Consider the following 21,447-nt stretch of genomic DNA (forward strand, 5'->3'; position numbering starts at 1 on the left):
TGCAATCTCTTTATAATATTTAATTAATGTGATGATGGTAGATTCATGGATGGTGTTGCATCATCTCTGTTTGTAAAAATGACACCGTTTGACAAAATATAAGATGGTCAGCTCTTAGGAAACAACGAGGAAAGCTGCACTACAGTACAAATATGTTTTTTTTTTAACTTCATGTTTTATCTTAATACCAATGTGTTATGTCAATACATCTAATAGAAAGAAACTTATACGTATTATTTCATATTAGGTGACATGTTTAAATTTAATAAACAACATTGCAGTAAAACTGATATATGCAGTAAATACGAGATACTTAAAACAAAATATATCAAATATTTAATTTCAAGAAGATATTATTTAATACTCGAAACAAAACTCCATTATTAGTTCCTCAATTTCACACAACAGTTCTTCTTAGTCCTTCAACGAAATTTGCATACATAATCCTTGAAAAAAACAGAATTTTCCTTTAAAAATAACTACAGAAATTAGTATTTAGAGGATTTTTTTAGTGTTTGTTAGAATTAAAAAAAAATTAGAAGTTTTATTGTGATTAAAGATTATTAAGACGGACAATATATAACCCATAATTTTATTGTTAGGTTTTTAGGTAAAAGTAGTGTGTTGGTTTATTGCATAATATCTCTGCTCCTTTCATCATCCATTCCATTCATATTATTGTGTATAATTGAACATGAAAGTTTTTTATTCTTTTTTAAATTTTTATTAAACCTCTAATTTTAACAAAAAATATGGATGTTTTTCTATAAATTTTGCTATTTTTCAAGGGAATAAGAAAGTAGGAAATAAATGTAATATTTCAACACTACATCTTTAAGATTAATTTATGCAAATTTTTTCGAAGAATATAAAAAAAAATTAATGATGTCAAACGGGAAGACTATAAGCATATTTAAGTCTTTGATTTAACATACATTAAAATTTTCATTAATTGGCTATAGGTTTTCTTTTTCAAAGTCGGTCTTCTTGGATGTACGATAAACTGCTAAATATAATAATATTACTTTTAAAAGGTAAAATAATAAAATATATTTTCCTTGAGAAATAACTAAAAGACACTTAAATTAATTTTTAGTTGTATATTATCTTTGAAGTTCATGATAATCAAAATTATCTAATTTTAGACTAATTAAAATGTTAGTTATGCAAATTAATATAATTGACTATATAAAAGGAAGAATCGGAGTGATACTCGATTTAAAACATAAATTATATTTTTAAATTATAATATTGAACAAGATAAATCAATTAAAGTTTATTTATAATTTGCTTTATTAAAAAGAACTTATTCTTTTTTGTTTAAATTTGAGTTGAGAGTGTTATAGTTGAAATTGGATTGTAAGATTTGGGTGGGTGGGAGGAGCTGACGGTGTTGATTGGGATATTGGGGCATAATGTATACGTAATGCTAGGGATTTAAAATTGGGTGGGTGGGTTAGGGTTTTTCAGCAAACAAATCTCTGCTTAGTGATGACAGTCATCACACATCTTATGCCCATTTGCTAGCTTGCCATGAATATGACACAAAACCATTTCAGCATAATAATAATAATAATAATAATAATAATAATATTATTATTATTATTATTATTATTATTATTATTATTATTATTATTATTATTATTATTATTATTATGACGATCAAATATGCTTACTTCTATAGTTATTTTAAAATTAACTGAAATGGGTAAATTGGTATAACAGGATTTTAGTTAAGAAATAGAAAACAATTAATTTATTATATTTTAAAATTAAATCTACTCGTTTTAATGAATTATCTTGGGCGGCAATGTCAAGCATTTCACGATATTCAGTCACTGATAATTATTTTTGTTTACTTATTACTCTTAATATATTTTTAAATAGGCAGAATTAGTTGTATCAATAGAGAATGTCCAATGTAAAGAGCTTTACTTATTTTACAGAATTAATATACCCAATACACAATGGAAGGTTTAGTAAAAATTGAATTGATGAAAACATACAGAAAAAAAAGTGAAGTTCACAAAATTCAAGAATAAGATATATATCTTTAACCCAAGAACAATCCCAATCTAATAGGTCTTAGAATTTGATTATCATATACATACATTCAATGATACACTAATTGGTCCTTTAATGAATTGATTATAGTTATTAAATCTTAGCTACCATGAAAAGGCACAAAAAGTTAAAACATGGACCACTTGATTTGTTATCTTTGGTACATTGCTTCCTAAAAGATAGCTGCATTATAAATCTCACTTTAAATCTCAAGTGACAAAAAAAAATAATGAGTGTAACTTTTAAACAAAGTATTAATTTTGCTTAATATATATATATATATATATATATATATATATATATATATATATATATATATATATATATATATATATATATATATATATATATATATATATATATATATATATATATATGCTGGAATAAAGCTGGAGTACTTAATGTAACAATATGTGGTAGATATTTGAAGAAGGACAATTGTAACATTTGAAAGATGATCAAGTAAATGAGATAGGTTAAAGCTTCAAGTTGTGTTTAATCATCCAAAGCTTTTTACTCTTTCTAGTACTAAAGGCTACGTATAATATCTTCAATTCCTGATATTTTAGATTTGTAAAAGGGTTCAAGTATTCTATTTTGCTTATAAAAAAACCTAACCAAGGAAACAACCTTAATTATTTGGATTCTAACCATTCATTTTCCTGAAAGTCCATACTTCCATATGCTACTAAAAGATAAAGTACAAACACTTTTGTACTACACTTTCAATTTGAATTTTCTCCATGCTTTTTAATGTAAAATCAAGAAAATATAGTGGTATTGAATTTGATTTGTATGAACAATTAAGATTAAAATTAACATGCATTACTTTTTCAATTCTCAAACTTATTCACCTCGTTGACAATAAGAAAGCAGAAATACAAGTCTACATCAAAAATAGCTTTGTAAGACGAAAAATATTAATTTTGTGTCATATATACACCGCACCGGAAAGTCCGTTTTTATCAAATAAATTATAGTCAATTATTTAAGTGTCTTGCAATAAATATGTTTCAATGTAGACACCATTTCTAACAATTGAATACGTCAAGATTGCATATTACTTTTTGGATAAGAAAATCTCTTCTCACTTTAATCAAACAAAAGACTATTAAGAAAAATTTAATATAACATTGCGAGGATCTAGAAAATATTTAGGTGTAGTAGTGATTTATAAAAAATGACATTTGATTATTTTATTATTTAAAAAATTAAATTATAAATATAATTTAATATTAATTGAGTTTTATTTTATTTTATTTTTTTGTCGCCAAAAATATGTATAGATATATAATAGAGTACTTTGGTTACTCTATTCCTTGTACACACATGCTTACAAGACTTCTCAAATACATAATATGTGTATGATAAGTCTTAAACTTTGTACTTTGAGCAAAAAGTCTACCTAATCTTCCGTAACAAAACTACCACAGATTATAGTATATAATTAGACAGCCTACCAAGAAGAGTATACCGCACATTGATATATTAAGATACTATAACAAAACACTAATCTTCCAATTATAGGTTCATGTCACAAAATTAACCTCTACATATATGTCTATAGAGAGCTCTTTGTCTTAATTAAACACCTACAACAATTTTCATAATGACTCAGACATATGAGAGGTTTCCATAAGTGAGTCTTCTTTGGAAAAAGTTGAAAACTATACTTACAACAAAAACAAACACTCTTGACCAAAAAGTCTAGATGATAGATCATAAATCCTTTTACAATCCTAACTCACAAATGCCTTGTTCCTCTCTCATCGTGTTACACTTTCTAATGTAAAACCTCCCTATAGTAATAAATTCCTCAAAACTAAGTACACTTCTGCTTTCTAATATTCCAATTGTTCTAAGTATGTGTGGTACCTATCCTAGTGGTCTTAAATAGTGTCTGAAAATAAAAGCACCAATTAGAAAACGAAAAGGTTACATTTACATTTTTATTTGACACAGGTTAAGCTTTGGTTATTACCATAACCAAAACTTAATAAAACATTTATGCTTTGATTTAGGTAAGAACTAAAGTCTAATATGAACATTTTTTTTTAAATAACTTTTTTATTTTTGTTTCTACCTACCTATCAAACCTAGACAACATCAAAACCAGACGACCAATACATTATATATGATACCTAAAATAAACCAAAATTTATATACAACAATATGATATGTTTATAATATTTTATTCTACTATATGTTTCACATCGAATTATAAAAAAATATTAATCGTTTTAAACTGTCGAAATAAACAATTTAAGATTTAATAATAATCAGTATTTGTCTCCTCTTATTAATTTTTAAAATATATAATTTTATGAACATATTTATAAAATATTATTTCTTTTTATGAACATAGGAGCACGAAACAATTTAGGGTCACAAGTCTTTCAAATGTTTGAAATACTAAGCAAATAAAAGTGTCTATATTGAGAAACAAAATAAAATAGCAAAATGAACAAAAACATATACCTTTCATTCAGATAAAATAATTAAAAAAATAAAATCAATATTAAAATTTTCGTAAACTTATAAGTTTCAGTTCCATAATGTCTGTGTTTTTATATGCATTGTTTTTCTTAAAAACGAAACATACAATATGATTTCAAAAGCTAAGACTGTATTTTTAATAGTTATATGGTTTTACTCTTTGGATAAGAAGTTCTTTCCTTACTTTAACCAAAGAGAAAACTACTAAATTTCACCTTTAATCTATATTACATTAACCTTTCACCATGTGAGGTATGTTAATCAATTTTATCTTTTTCATTTTTTGTGGTTATTTTGAATATAACAGAGTGATAACTTTAGTGTAAAGTCACCAAAAAAAAATCCAATTGGGTGAAACTAAATGTAATTTAATTACATTTTTCTGTAATGTTCCAAATAAATTGAAGATGTGTCTTTAAAGACCGTCATTTGAATTAAAACTGATAAAGGTTGAGCTAAAATAGTACATTATAATTGAAAAATACGTCAATGTACTAATTATTTATTATTTATGTGACTTACTTATATAAATATGTTTTAATTTTTCAATAAATTCTAACCTTATAGTAAATGACAGTAATATATTTATAAATTTCATAACATCTTATAGTAAATGACAGTAATATAAATTTTACAAACTTAGTTCTATATAGAAACTTTAAATTTTACTTTAATACTTTGTATATGTTTTTAGTAATTGATACTCTTTTGTAATCTATATATTCGCTTACATTGATTCTGGACTTTAGTTATATTATGTAAATTATATTAATTTAAATAGTGTTGGATTATCTTTTTATGTATTTATAATGTGATATCAAAACAATGTAATTAATTGTGTACTTTTAATGTAATTAATCGTATTTATAAACGGTATGTTGATTTTTGAGTGAGAGAGTACACGAAAGATAAACATAAAAAAAAATTAAGAAAAAAATTGTGTATCCCTTGTAAAAAAATTAAAATACAATACAATAAAATGTAAAACATACAGCAATAATTACTCCATGGAGATAGGTCTGTAATTAAAAATGAGCTCTGGTGTCATAACATTAATTACACTGACATCCCTTTTCTTAATGGAAACATAAAAATAAAGATACGAAACCGGTGTTAAAATAGTTTTTTCATTAGAAATAAAAAATAAAACGTAAAATATACAGTTGATATTTCTTAACCTTATATGAGGGGTAAGTGTGTAAATTAAAAATTATTAAATTATTGTTATAATTAGGGTGACAAAATGTGTGAAGTTTTGTCAGTTCAATTTGATTTAAACTTGGTCCGTGCTAAAACAGACTTAAAGAAACTAAATTGGCTTGTTTGGTCACCTTAGCCATGTAAGTGAAGAAAAATGTTTTTTTAATAATTTTTTTTGATAATTTTTTTATAATAATTTGTGATTAGTTAGTTTCAAATATATAAATCAATAAAACAGTGATACATAATTTATTTTATTAAAAAATTATTTAAAAAGTTGTTAAAATATCATAGTTGATATAATATTTAACAATAATTCTAATTTATAGTATATTGTGAATATTTTTATAACAATACCTACGGTAACAAGGAAGAGCGATTCTACAAAAGTCTCAATTGGGGAAATGAAAGATGGCTTTGAAATTAGAATATGCAGTAATTGATTTGGCCACTTGTACACAAAGCCAGAATACAGAACACCACCACTTCACCATCGTCCACCAAGATTTGCAAGCGGAACCCTAAGTAAGGGGCTACATTGTTAGATTGTTTCAACCATATATGCGAAGTTATTCGTAAACTATCAATTAAACCCTAATAACTTCCTAAAAAATTATTCTATAACGCCCCAAGCATAATGCAATGCTCCACTTTATTTTTATTTTTTGGACAAAATTTTGGTTATGTAAGCTTTTTTTATAAAAAAGAAGGAAAATGAGAGTTATTTATATTTACCGTCGTATGAGTATCAGAAATCATCACAGGACGCCCTTTTCAAAAGAACATTCAAGGACAACTTAATTCTCTGTTTATTTCTGTGACCTAAAGTCTACGATTAGAACCACTGTGGTTTGCAATAGCTTTAACTTCAGAAACATAAAGTGAACCAAAAGGAAAAAAAGGAGAGATAGAAGCCACAAGTTATTTTCCTGCATGTCAATCAATGCACGAAAAGAAGGACCACTCTAATTTAATTAATTGGAGTCGTTGCCTGTTCCATCAGGCGTCTGAAGGAGTTCTTCCAACAACTTATTGTCCAAGTATTCCAATTCAAAAGTTGCAGCAGCGTTTCGCTGTTGTTGTGAAGAACCCTCGGCACCACCAGAGTAAGAAGGAAAAGAAGAAGAATGAAGAGGCTGTGAAGTTGAAAACACGTTAGGATTAGGAGTGGTGTGGCCATACTCGTTAGGGAAGTTGAGTATGGCCTTGTGACCCCGAAAACGAAAAGCAGCAGCATCGTAAGCACGTGCAGCTTGTTCAGCAGTGTCAAATGTTCCAAGCCATATTCGAGCACCTTTTCTTGTAGGGTCACGAATCTCTGCTGCAAACTTTCCCCATGGCCTCCTACGAATCCCTCTGTACCTCACCTCTGCGTTTGAAGCGTTTCCATTCACAACTCCTCTCCCTCCCTCCATTCAAACTTCAAATTTGTTGTTCTTGATTTACAGTGGTGAAGATATCTTAACAGAGATTGCAAGGTGGTAATTGGTTTGTGGTTAGTATTTATATGCATGAGACTTCGTGGCAAAGCTTGACCATGCATGTAGGTCGTAAGTGACGGTTTGAACTTCAGCTGCTTTTTTAATTCTGTAATTAATTAAATATAAGTGGTGTTTGACACATTAGACCAATGAACTATAAAGTAATATTTATAGCTACTTTAGAAAATATTTATCTAAAAACCAGTAGTAATCTATGTTGTTGGCAAAACAGACACTGCATCATTAAGTTATAGCTAAACCAGTAGTAAGAATGTCATTCATGATAAGCATATAAGAAAATATAAGCTCATGCATGACGAATGCCAGATGCACGTACATGCGCCACTCCAACTTAATTATCCTATAATGCCCTCTCACGTCGCCATTATCAGATATCGGATATAAGGTTTGGGCCTTGGGCCCTGGCCCAACCCAACTCTTCCTGCCCTTCGCGGAAGTGGCCAGACATCACATACACGTAATTGATATAAGACTTCTATGGTGTTAATAGTTTTGCACCTTTAGTTTTGGCTTTAGAAAAATATGAACTTGACAGGATAATCCAAACTAACTCATCTTTACTTCTGTGAAAAGTAAAATATAATGTTTAACTTTTAACATTGAATATGTTTATAATCCTACACTTATATGTAAAATTAAAATTCATTTATATATTAATTTTTGATATATTTTAATTTTCAAATTTTCAAAATAAATATATATATTTTTAATTTAATTTAATCAATCTTTAATTTAAAAAATCGTTTAATATATTAAAAAAATTTCATGTAATTAAATTAAAAATACTATATTTTTTTACTTTTAAAATTTAAAACACTAAACTTTATAAAAAATAAGAAATAAGAAATAAGAACAATTTTTAATTTCATATTTAAGTTTATGGGAAAAAACATATTTAATTTAAAATTTTACTTATGAAATATAAAAGTCGTTGAGTTTAAGGTGTTCATTAGAATGCATGGAAGTAGGTGCATGGGTTGTATCTTGCCACGACGTTTGTCATTATGTTGAGGACATGCCGGCATGCTGCTCCTTGATTGATTTGATGGTGTTATGTAGGGATGACGGTTGTTTGCATTGTTCTAACGTAGGTAGAGTGTTTCAAAAAGGTTAGGAAAGAAATATATATATATATATATATATATATATATATATATATATATATATATATATATATTGTACAGTACTTAATGGATGGGTCTCGATGGCATAGTTTAGTGGGTTAATAAATAAGCAACATAGATAAAGTATACTTAGCAACATAAAACACATTTTAAGTAATAAAAAAAAAATTCATCACAAAACTATAAATAAATAGTTTAGATAATGAATTAGTTTGATTATTTTAACATTCATTATCATTTAATTTGATTTTTATTTGATTTGAATGTTAGAGTAACTTTTATAAATATTATGGAAATTTTGATAACAAATGGTATGAAAGAAAATAAAAATTGTGAAAAACAGTAAGCGTTTTCTTTTTTCCAAATTCTGAAAATTCTAGAGAGTTTTTTTTTTCAAAATGAAATGGCTAATCCATCTAAACTAATAATATGTCTCCTTTATTTTCTGTTTTTACTTTTATTTTGAATGTTTAGTAATACTTATTTAAATTAAGCAAAAATCCACTTCTTAAAAAATCTTTAAAAAAACACTAACATAATACAGTGTTTTTCAAAATAATTTAAATTAAACATACTTTTAACAAAACTAAACTGTGTAATTTTCAGTTTTACTCTATTATATTTTGCAATAGATAAATTATTCATATGCAATAATACCGTTCACTGTTTTTACCATAATTAAATAGATAGAATAAAAGAAAAGAAAAAGTACGATAAAAAAAAACTCAAACACTTTATAGTAAACGAAAATAATAATAATAATAATAATAATATTGGTTATATTTTTTTGTTTGTAGAAATTTTAAAAAAAATGTTATATACGTCATAGAAGATTTCCAAATTCGCGGTTACGTAAATTACACCTGTCGGCTCATAAATGCTTCATCAATCATCCTCAGTCACACTCAGCTTTCGGCTTGACCCACTTGGCTTTATCATGGCCGCCACTTAATTACTTCATTTGCCAATTTAATTAATTATCATTTAGGAAATAATTTTCAAGTAACACAATGTTATTCAAACCTAATTAATTTGTCTCCTCCTCTAGGTAGTAATAGCTAAAATTAATATTCAAAGCTATAAGTAATATATGAAACAATTTGAAGCAAATTTTAAATATACAAATAAATTATATTATTTAAGTTCAAGAAATTAAGTTATTTTTTTTAAAAAAAAATTAATAATTATTAAATCAGTTATTTATTATCTTCTGATTTTTTTTCATCAAAATTATAGAAAATATTTTTAAAATGAATTTGGTGTATAAAAATGTACAAAATGCAATTTTGGATTCAAGGATTAAAAATTATTCTTGTATTTTTTTTTTCCTAATACCTAGTTATACATAAACATGATTTCCATCATTTGAATTCCAACTATTCCAAACAAGGATCGCACAAGATTAATTTCATAATTCCTATTAAAACTCTGTCTCTTGCAAAAGCTTCCAAAATGGAGGCATTCACAGAATCTCATGAGCCATCAAGAATTCAGCAACCAATATTTAGCCTTTGCTTTTGATAGTTGATACTTGCAAAAGCTTCCATCAGGACGTATTTACCCTTTGCTTTTTTTATAGTTGATTTGATGACTTTTGTTTTTATTTATTTAGATTTGCAACCAATATTTATGATGTAATAGTTAAGGCACTTTAGATAATATTCTTATAGTAATTTAGATATTTCTTAAAAATTTAAGATTTTTATTAAATATGAATTAAGTATTATATATTTTTAGTGTCATAAAAAAAGTTTTAAATAAATTGTCAATATCGAATAAGATTTGAAGAATTATTTTTTTTAACTATATCAAATAACATCATAATATTTATCAGATGTTACTCATAAAATGGAATACTATTACAAAACATCATATTACTAATAAATTTTATGGATAAAAGAAATTTCTCAAAAATAGTATTTCTTGACTATTTTATTAACAAAGCTGTTAATAATACAAAACTTTTATTATTAATTATATTTGTAGTTGTAAATTTTATTAATAAAATAGATGTTAAAGTTATGGCTTTTGTTACAATCATGTTGTGGTAAAATTTATCACTAATTGAAGTTTTAAAAAAATTTGCTGGAAATTGTATTTTTTTAAATTTATTTTATAATTGTGTCGGTAAATTCGTCAATAAAATAAGTGTTAGTTTTTTAACCAAATTTGATTAAATTCATGTATTAAATTAAATTGAGAAGGGTGAAAAGAAGGAGGAGAAAAAAAAAAGGAAAAAAGAAGAGGCGATCACGACAACAACAACAAAAGAAGAAAAAGAAAAAGAGAAGTCAAAAGTGGTAACGAAAAACGACGACAATAATAACATTAAAAAAGGCAAAAGAGGAAGGAGAGGAAGATGAAAAAAAAAGAATAAAATAAGCTAAAAAAATAAGAAGAGAGAGAAAAAAAAACCAAATCATGATATCTGAACAAAAAAATATTAGTAATTACGGATAGATTTTGTCTATTGATAAATCTAATGTTTTTTTAATTGGAATAAGCTTTTGTGGTTGATATTTGAATATCAAATTATGTATTAAGTCATGAAAGCTAAATAAGATTTTTATTTTGAATTTTAGTTTTAATGTTGTCATGTTATTCCCTCCATCTCACTTTTGTCTTTTTCCTTTTTTTCCTTTCTAAAAGTTTCTCTTCTTCCTTTCAAGTTTTCTCTTCTTATCACATCTTGTCCTAAGTGAAAACATTCATTCTAACTTTTGAGAGTTTCAAACAAAACAAACTTCTATTTGCTCTATTAATTATTTTTTCACTTAATTTTTTATTTTTATTTTTTCATCAATATTAATGAGGTCAATTGAAAAAAGTAATCCTCTTAACTTATTTTATTGTACACTAAAATATGGTTATATTTGGATACCTTATTATAGATATCTAGATTTTGAATAAGTTCATGCTTAAGCTGGATATTGAATTAGAATGAAGGATTACAAATAAGGAAACTATTATGTTTTTATATAATTTTAAGATAAATTATCTCTTTGTGAAGGTAACTTGATCACTAAATTTTGGTCCCTAAAAGAATTGTGATTGGTTGAAAATTTATATAAATGTTTGAATTTGAATCATATTTAGTTTGTTCGATAAATTATTGTTTAATATGTTTTAAGTTTGATACCCTTATTAATCTATGATCTCATGATTAGATTATGCATGTGAAATATAGAATTTTTATGAATTGAGTTTTGAATATGATTTAGATAAGTAGAATAAATTCTATATATTTTCTTATGATAGTTTATAAAATTGATACAAGCTTCTACATGCATACTTTGAGTTAAAGGACCAAAATTAATTTGAAATTAATAAAAATGGGGCTTGAGCAAATTATGTTTTAGATTAATCCTTTGAATTATTTAGATGTTGTATCATTAAAATATTGTTGTGATTATTCTGAAATTTGGTTTGATTATATTGTCGAGGTTGATTTCTCTGATATTTTCGCTCAAGAAAAAGTGGAACAAAAACTTAAACCTTATTCTTTATCTTATTTTTACTCAAACAAAAGCTTTTTCACTCAAGTGAAAATAGAGTTAAATATAACCTTGATTTTAACCTCATTTTCACTCAAGTAAGGATAGAGCGAAAACAACTATGTAACTTAACCTAGATTTTGTCTAATTTTCTCTCAAGCGAGCACATTTTTCATCAAGCTAAACAAAATTCTTCTTTATTTAAGGTCTTTTTACCTTACTAAATGTGAATGTTTTTATAAATGAAAATTGAATATTAATTTCTATATATGATTGATTTATGGTTTTATTTTAATGAGATATATTGTATTATAATGTTTACTTGATGGAATTTTCATGTTATAGTTTTTGAGATTAACGAGAATTATATGAATTTGTAGTCATAGGATAATATATGTGGTTTTTTGTTTAATTTGAGTATTAAATATTAATACTCATGTTGTAATAGAGATCTTCTAACTAACTTATCTATGTCACATAAACTAAGATATTAAGTAGTGAGAAGTTGAGGAAAAAATTATTATACAGTGTGACTTGTATAGATGTACAACTTAGGCTGTATTAAACTTATTTTATGTTAGATTTGCTAGGAATCTCAGTTTTTGATATTTAATCAAATGTTTTTCAAATAAAACTTACTTAATACATGTTTTTTAAAAGATGTTAATTGATATTTTTCTTATTGAATATATTTAATGGATAGATTTATGTAGTTGTTATTATGTTGAATTTTGAATTAAAATAAATTATTGTAACTTGTTAATTAAAATGTATATTTTTAAATATATATTTTCTTAAAATAAAATTTATTTCAATAATTTAAGTGTTTTTTTTTTAATTTTTATGAACTTTAATATATACACAAACAAATATAAGTACAAGCACAAAAGAAAAGTTTTTAAAAGCTACTAAAATTATTTTTATTTCATTTTCTTTATACACATTGTTTATATATATATATATATATATATATATATATATATATATATATATATATATATATATATATATATATATTGTATTGATATAAGTCTTGTATAAATCTTTTGATAAATTTATATTGTTGTTGATAGTTTAATCTGTAGTGTTACAAATGTTATATAATATGTGAAAGTGGTCACGTTCAAATAAATGTTTTTTTTTTGTCGATATTGATGGAGAAAGTTCAATTTATATAAATTCATATAATTATTTTGGAAATTTAATTTTTAGATATGAAAGAGGTAAATTTTTTAAATGTCTCAAATTATAGAGAATTTTTTTTTTGGTGTCACTTCCTTCTTTCTTAACTGTTATACTATTACTTTATAGAGGATTTGATTCAACTTTTTTTTATCCACGTCGTCAAAGAATTATTATTTTTTAAATATAAATATTTGACTATAGAATAAATTTTTAATAACTGTATAAAATTCTTTTAAACATTAAATTACACTCTCTTAAACAACCTAATTGCATAAAAAAGTGAGAAAAAATAGTTGATATAATAAATGTTATTTTACACTACAAAAAATAATTAATATAATATTATGTTATCGTATAACTAAATATGTAGTAAATAGTCCAAATTCGTAATCAATTACGATTTATTTGTAAATTATTTAAAAGAAAAATTTTATAAGTAAATTTCTCATTACTAACATTATTTATTGATATATTACTTACAGATCTTATCTATAGAACATACGGGTATTATTTTCTGATAATTACGGAGAGATAATTAAAAAATTATATAAAATTAAATAAATACGGAATAAATATTTACTAAACCTACAAATATTTACATAATTTATTCAACTATTTATAAATTTGTTCATTATATGTTACTGGGATAAAATAATATGAATTATTTAACAAAGAGAACTACGTATGTCAATTTTTTATATAATTTGAAAAATAATTATTTAAGTATATTAAACTTGAAATATTTTTTTTTAATATTTTAAATTTTGGAGAATAATAACTTCACAATTAATCATCTTTCAATTTTAATTTATATCCACTTTTTATTAAAATTAAAAAAATTAAAATATTATATAATCAACTTTATTTTTTTTTATATCATATCAATCAAATTAATTACATTTTTTTTCACTCATTTTCTTCTATTTTTCACTCCTTTATCCTTAATTCAAATAACTTTATTTTCTTCCATTTTTCCCTTTTTTTTCTCAATCTTAATAACCTAACTAAAGATTAAAGTTTAGAATAAATAATTAAATTTAGGTTTACAATACTTCAAAGTAATTAAATGCAGAGAAAGGAATGAGAAAAGGTTGTATTTCTTAAAATGTTTTAAAAAATATAGGAAAACACTCGGTAAGTGGACACAATTTTATTATAAACAGTGACCTAAACATTTTTCTATAATGTGAAATACTCAATTAAAAAGTAAAATCTTTCTACGACAAGTAATCTCCTTTAATATTGGTGAAAATAGAGTTAGAAAAAGGAGAAATAACAACCACCAAAATGTGCTGAAAAAAATACTTATTTTAAGATATCAAATGTAATGTCTGTTTTTCATTTTACAGTTGTTTTCAGTCTAACATTTTTATTCGATAACAAAATTTATACGTTTTTTAGAAAACTAAATATATGAATTGAAATTGATATATCAAAATTTTTTTTATAATTTTTATTCAAATAAGATAATTCAAAACTACTGAATTATAATTTCTTATTTCAGTAGAAAATTTTAATTACCAACAGATACTACTATTGACATTAATAAAAAAATAAAACATTTGCATACATTAATTAAGATAACTATTTATACTTTAACTAATAAAATTCGAGTCACTTTCAGTTAAAAAAAAAAACAACTTACCGACGTATCTATGAAAATTTCTTATAAATATTAATTAAAAAAATAGTCTCAACCTACATTAGTGATAATCAATTTTAACAATATTAACTAAGAAATAACAAGTATTAATGTAGTTTATAATACTTTCACTTATTTTGGTCGAAAAACAATTTTGTGTTGATATAAAACTTGTATTGCTAAAGAAAACTTTTACTACCATCAAGGAAGAAATAACACTAAAGCTAATTTTGGTGATGATAATTGAAAGATACATACAATCATCTTCAATATAAAATAAATTTTACTAACATTAGTTGAGAAAATGACATTTAGCCAATAAATATTTGAATTCTTACTTTTTTCTAAAAGTAAAATCTTAAACTGTCAATTAATCAAATTTTACTTCATGTATATTTAATATTTAATTCTTTTAAAATTTATTGTCCAAATAACACATTTCATAAAAAAAAATATTTTACATAAACACTCAATAAAAATAATCATTGTAATTTTTCCTTCTGGAATTAAATTTGAACGTGTGAAAAACATTTGTTGTATTATAATATTGTTCACATTCTGATATGTAGATTTTGAAGCTTGAAACTTGATGTCACCTGGTGAACAAAGTATGTCCGTACAACATAGATGATGCTCCTTCACAAAATGAACTACGGTATAAGATGTAAAAATGCTCTTATACTTATCATAAGATAATCGATAATATTATGTTTTCTTAAGCATTAATAAAACTATGAAATATATTGTATTGGATATAAAATTGAAGCGTATATAATTTTTTTAAAAATCTCAACTTAATGCATTAGCATTTTCGTGATGAAATTAAGGTTTTTGGTTTGCCAGCTACGCATTATCAAATAATTAGGGTAATATGTTTTAATGAATTCAAGTAGAACCAAGGTAAAGTTAAAATTTAAGTACTTTATTTATCATATTGTTAAGAAATAACTCTAAATTTAATTTAATTTCACAAAATTAGTTTATTAATGTTGTGTTTACTTAAAAGGGTTTTACTGTTTATGATGATTTGTGCGGATGGATTAGTCGGATTATGTGCGTTCGTTCTCAAGTATTTACGAAGATATAGAGTGGTGATGATTTGAAAGTTGGCTCCTTAATTCCATCTTCGCTGATAGCAGAGATTTGAGGGTATTCGTTTTTATTTATCCATTTTGCCTTTTATATAATAATAATAATAATAATAATAATAATAATAATAATATAACTTTTTTCATGTTAAATGTTAATTTTTTTTTTTATAATAATTTTTACAAATATATATAATATTAATAATTACAATTTTATATTACTTTTACTATTAAGGATATTTTGATAATCTTGAATTTCTACCAATTAAATAATTTTTTTATCTGTCACATTAATCAAATCCTACACTAATTTTTACAAATTTTACTTTCAAATTCATTCTCACTTATCTCCAAATTGACTCAAATAAACAACAAAAAATTTACCCTCAAATCTATCCACTCACTCTTCCCCAAATCCTCTCCCCAAAGTGAACACAACCTAAATGAAAGTTTTATCTCTGTATAAATAATGAATGATATAATAAACCAAAAAACAACAAATTTTACTATAATAAATTTTAGACTTTAATGTAAGACTTTTATATCATATTAAAAAATAGGCTTAATAACTTACTTTGTCCCTATATTAAGTGATTTTTTTTAGTTTGATATCCGGTTTTAAAAGTGCATACATTGGGTTCTAAAGTTATAAAAATTATATAAATCAAGTCCCTTCCGTTAAATTGACACAAACGGAGTTAACTCCACCCAGATGTGGCTATAAAATATGATTTTTTTTCTTCTCTCTCATATGCTCTGTTTGCAACGCCAAACTTTTATCATGATTTTTATAATTGTAGGACATCTTTTCTTTTTCACGATGAAACTCAACTTTCATGCTCATAAAATTTTATTGAGCCACGTCTCCACACGTTTTTTACTGTCATATTATTTATATATTTTTTGTCAATAAAAAAACTACCTATAATGAGACAAGTGAAGTTTTAAAATGTATATATCACTCATGTGAAGATGTATGTGCGTGTCTCTTTATCTGATTCCCGAATAATAATTAAGTATTAATAAATGTTATATACAATTTTTGGATTGTTACCATTAGCATTTTTTTTATAAAAATTTGATAAATAAAAAGCAATATAAAAGTCAACTGCAAAAATCAACGTATTGAGTAGAATCAACGTATCTCATTACATAAGAATTGATGTTTAAGAATTATTAAATTATGAATATTGAGTAGCATGTTTTCAAAAAATTAAAAAACCGTTTTAATAAAAGAATAATTTATTATGGCCTTAAATATGTTCGATAATTTTATTTTAAGATAAAAGTAAAAAAAATTTTTAAAAATCTGAAACTCTTTCTTACAAAAATAAAATACGGTATTATAGCGAAATCAATTTTAGTTAAAAAATAAATATTTCTTTTCACATACGTATCGCTTTTTACTTTTATAAAAATGTCCTAAAATCAGAACACATTTTAACAATATATTTTAAGCACAATTAAAGATGCCATTATTTAGCAAAAGTACTTTTCGAGGAAAGTAAAGTATGCAAAATTAGGGAAATAGATTGCAATGATATTAAAAAGGAAATAATTAGTGTTATATAATAATAAATAAAACATAATTGAAGAAAAATAGAAAGATAGAAATAGGTGACACATTATGATAAAACTATTGAATTTTTAAAATGAGATACATATTCAAGATACGGATAATACTATTTGTTTCTTCTAAAATTGATATATAATCCATATTAATAACATGGATAAAAAGAATACATTATTGAAACAACTTTTTATTTATGTTTATTATATTATTACAATTTTCAAATTTAATGAGATTTTTTTTTATAAAAATTTACAAAAAATTGTTCTGTGAATTTTTTAAAATTTTATGTAGTATTTGAGAAAAAAATTTCGAAAAATTTAAGTACAACAAATATTCATTATTAATACTTGAGAGAAAATACTAGTATTTGAATATAAAATGAAATGTATCCTTCCTTATTATATTTTATTTTAATTATATTAGTTGATATAAAATCTGGTAACATTTTTCTTTTGTGACAAAATACTGAACTTTCAGACAAATTCTAACTTTATTTTAGAATTTAAAATATAGTTTTAATTCAAATCTATATAATCAATTTACAAGGTGAAATGCAATTTTCACTTTTATACTGTATTTTCAACAATATATGAACTATGTAAGATCTCATATGGACTAGACAAATCGCTGAGAAAAATATAGCTCAAGAATGAGGATTATAGTGATTTGTATGTTGCAACATCTAGCGTATTAGCTGTGGGACTGGTGGATTACGTTTCGTGATATAATTTTCTTTATTTCTTTAAAGTTTTGATCAAATTCGACGGCTTATTCCTAGTCAAAAAAATAGGATTAAAATAAGAAGACGGTTGCATCATAACCTTGTTTACAGCGAGGTTGTTTTCATTTGGACAAAACTTATATATATATATATATATATATATATATATATATATATATATATATATATATATATATATATATATATAAAATAAAAATATACTGTGTATGAATAATTGGTATAATGAATAGTAAATATTTTAATATTCATTTATAAAAAGGTTGAGTTTGGTATATCTAGTTAACTCAAATAAAATTAAAATTTAATTTATATTTTATTAAGTTAAATTTAATTAAAATTAAAATAAATTTTATTTTATTAGGTTAAATTTAATTAAAATTAAATTTTAATTTATATTTTATATATTTTTTTTAATTTTATTTAAATTTGTTTATCTCTACTTATCTATAAACTAATACACTAACTATAATAAATTTTAAGCTGTGAAAAATAGAATAATTTTGATTTTATAAACTTTAGTATACATGTCAATCCCTTCAAAAAGAAGTAAATAGGTTACTTTTTTTTATATTTTCCTGTTTTTATTAACAATTTTAAGAAATATGCTGTCAGAAAAAGAAGAAGAAAAGATGAAATTTGAACGCGGAGTTCATTGAAAACATATATTTTACGAAAATCGATTGAATCAATAGACGAAAATGAGATTTAACCAAGTTAAATTATTAAATAAAGCAAAACTCACTTAGAATAAAACACATATAATTTCATGATATTTTTTTTCATTTCTTCAAAATGAAAGTGAACTAAATAATCATGAAATTCATCCAATTTGAAAGTGATTAAAGATATGTACATAGGTTGGACTTTAAAAAGTTAAGTCAGTCTTATATTTTTGTCCGGATTAAGCTTAGATTAAATATTTCTTCATTAAAGTAATAAAGATGGAAATATTTATTGGTAAAGTTAGAAGAGAAATAAAGGACTGTGGATTCAACGTATATAAAAAAAAAATTGCACTTTCAACTTAGCTTTAGTTTAATTCTTTAAAGCACAGTAAATAACAAGTGTATAATACATATACTCGGTACCAAGAACACATAATACTCTGAATTCCTTGAGATATGTCAGGATCGAGTACTAACAGATTATTACGTGCTACTTCAAGAAATATAACAAATTAAGACTCAAACACAATGAGATAGAAGAAAAATGGGTAGGATCTTTTTTAGTCGTATATTATTACATGCACCACTTTAGCAGCCACAACAATTTTACGCTTTAAAGAATTTACAGAGCAATATAAAGTAATTGTCATGATATATAATACATAATAGATTTTATTTTAAAATCTTTCTATCACTGATTTTTTTTGTTTTTATTTATTTACAAATCTCTCAATTTACTAAGATAGATACTAATGTATTAAATTGCTTTCATATTTATGTGATTTTTTCCCTAGATTATCTTAAAAATTGGTAAAATTTGAATTTTTAGCAAAATTTTCTTCAATTTCATAAAATATTTGCGTAAAAATATAACAAAAATATAAAAGAAAATCTAGCAATAACTTTGTCTAACATGCAATTAGCCTAGTCATTAAGTTATACAATAAGATATACAAAAGTAATTAATTTTGTCTCATAAGTATATAATTAATTGTTCAAGATTACAAGATTAAATAAAATTGATATATAATAAATGGATCAAATTACATCTTACAACTTAATTTTATAAATATTTAGTCAGATTAGCCCACTTTTTAATATAATATTAAAGTTATTTGAAATTTATAATAGGAAAAAATTTACTATTAGTATAACTTCATGTTTAAAATATATAAATATGAAAAATATATTGAAGATTACATATCAACTATAAATAAAACAGATATACATTATATGAGGTTATCCACTTCTGACCTTAAGATTAATATTTTGAAGTTATTAAATAGTGGTAATCATTAAAAGAAATTACTATTAACCATCTACTATATATCAAATCCAGTTATGTTGATCTACTTTTAATCACTTACATGGAATACGTAAAACTAAAAAACTAAACATATAGTTAAAGAATATATCCGAATGGAGCATGGCTACGTGAACATTTTCCGAAACTTACTCCATCGTCATTATCATTCAATTTGTAATTCAACTTCCTCGTGTTCAACTCTTTCAAAGGGTGTGAGTTCCTGGAACCTGCATACCAGGATTAAAAAACATGTCCATGAAATCAGCAACAAAATAACGTTATATATATATAAAGACGGAGGGACCGGAAAAAATTTGAATAATTTAGAAAAACGTTGTCGGAATGCTTCTAGAAGTGGAGTCACTGAGGCAATGAATCATAGTCATAATAACATGATGACAAGCATACACTGCACTATATATAGACGAATCCCATTTGTTGGGAGCAAGCAACATGGCTTCCCCTTTCTTTCAGCATTCAGATTGGGGCACATTGAAGGAGAATTGTGATATTTTGTTTGAACCATTTTCAAGCAAAGATATTTGTTGTGACCCTTTCCATGACTCTCTTTCCTTTGATATGATTGAGCACTCCAGAGATCTACAGGAACCGAGTGAAGTGATTGAAGCTGTGGAAAGTAATAAGAAGTGTTATATTGGGGTAAGGAGAAGACCGTGGGGAAGGTTTGCAGCGGAGATCAGAGACGCCACGAGGAAAGGTACCAGAGTTTGGCTTGGAACGTTTTCTAATGCAGAAGAAGCTGCTTTGGCTTATGATCAAGCTGCATTTCTCATGAGAGGATCAACTGCACTAATCAATTTTCCTGTCAAAAGGGTTATAGAGTCTTTACATGACCTCAATTACTTTGGTTGCAACCATGGCTGCTCTCCGGCATTGGAACTCAAAAAGAGGCACAACATCCGACGAAAACCAAGCTGGATTTGGAATGATCGAATGTTGTGCTGTTGCAGGACTTTGGAGCTCAATAGACACTTCATATCATATCACAGTGCAACCTCTACTTGCTCCATAAATAAATATAAAATATAAAATAAACATGGTATTTTCAACACTTGAAGGATTATAAATTTTCTTCTTCCTCTTTCTTCAAAAAATAACTCTACTAAAACCCTTTGGTTTATCCAATTAAATTATCCTAGCAACGCTCTGGAATAAATTTGTTTCAAGAGATTTCCTTCTGATGAAGCTTCTTTCATGTTTTCATTTTACTTTTTCTTACAAATAAGGTTATATTAAACAATATCCTTATCAACTGTAATATCTCAACTTGCAATTTATGTCATGATTCATCTCTATAATATTAATTATTATTAATTGTGATAATTTAAACATATAATAGTGCTTA

At 24.6% G+C, this 21,447-nt stretch overlaps 2 protein-coding genes across 2 annotated transcripts; one reads left to right on the top strand and one right to left on the bottom strand.

Annotated features, from left to right (window-relative positions):
* Positions 1–6,586: 6,586 nt before the first annotated feature.
* LOC108347936 (ethylene-responsive transcription factor ERF098) lies at positions 6,587–7,326 on the bottom strand. Its single transcript, XM_017587397.2, has one exon. The coding sequence runs from the start codon at positions 7,173–7,175 to the stop codon at positions 6,735–6,737; it is 441 nt and encodes a 146-aa protein (XP_017442886.1). The 5' UTR covers positions 7,176–7,326; the 3' UTR covers positions 6,587–6,734.
* A 13,208-nt stretch (positions 7,327–20,534) lies between these two features.
* LOC128195359 (ethylene-responsive transcription factor ERF094-like) lies at positions 20,535–21,070 on the top strand. The gene is made up of 2 exons (XM_052872634.1): positions 20,535–20,915; positions 21,053–21,070. The coding sequence occupies exons 1-2, from the start codon at positions 20,535–20,537 to the stop codon at positions 21,068–21,070; spliced, it is 399 nt and encodes a 132-aa protein (XP_052728594.1).
* The last annotated feature ends 377 nt before the right edge of the window (positions 21,071–21,447 follow it).

This window comes from Vigna angularis, chromosome 2 (genome assembly GCF_016808095.1).
Source record: "Vigna angularis cultivar LongXiaoDou No.4 chromosome 2, ASM1680809v1, whole genome shotgun sequence".
Classification (NCBI taxonomy): Eukaryota; Viridiplantae; Streptophyta; class Magnoliopsida; order Fabales; family Fabaceae; genus Vigna; species Vigna angularis.

Coding starts and splice junctions, on each gene's coding strand:
- LOC108347936 (XM_017587397.2), bottom strand. CDS start 7,175: ATGGAGGGAGGGAGAGGAGTTGTGAATGGAAACGCTTCAAACGCAGAG.
- LOC128195359 (XM_052872634.1), top strand. CDS start 20,535: ATGGCTTCCCCTTTCTTTCAGCATTCAGATTGGGGCACATTGAAGGAG.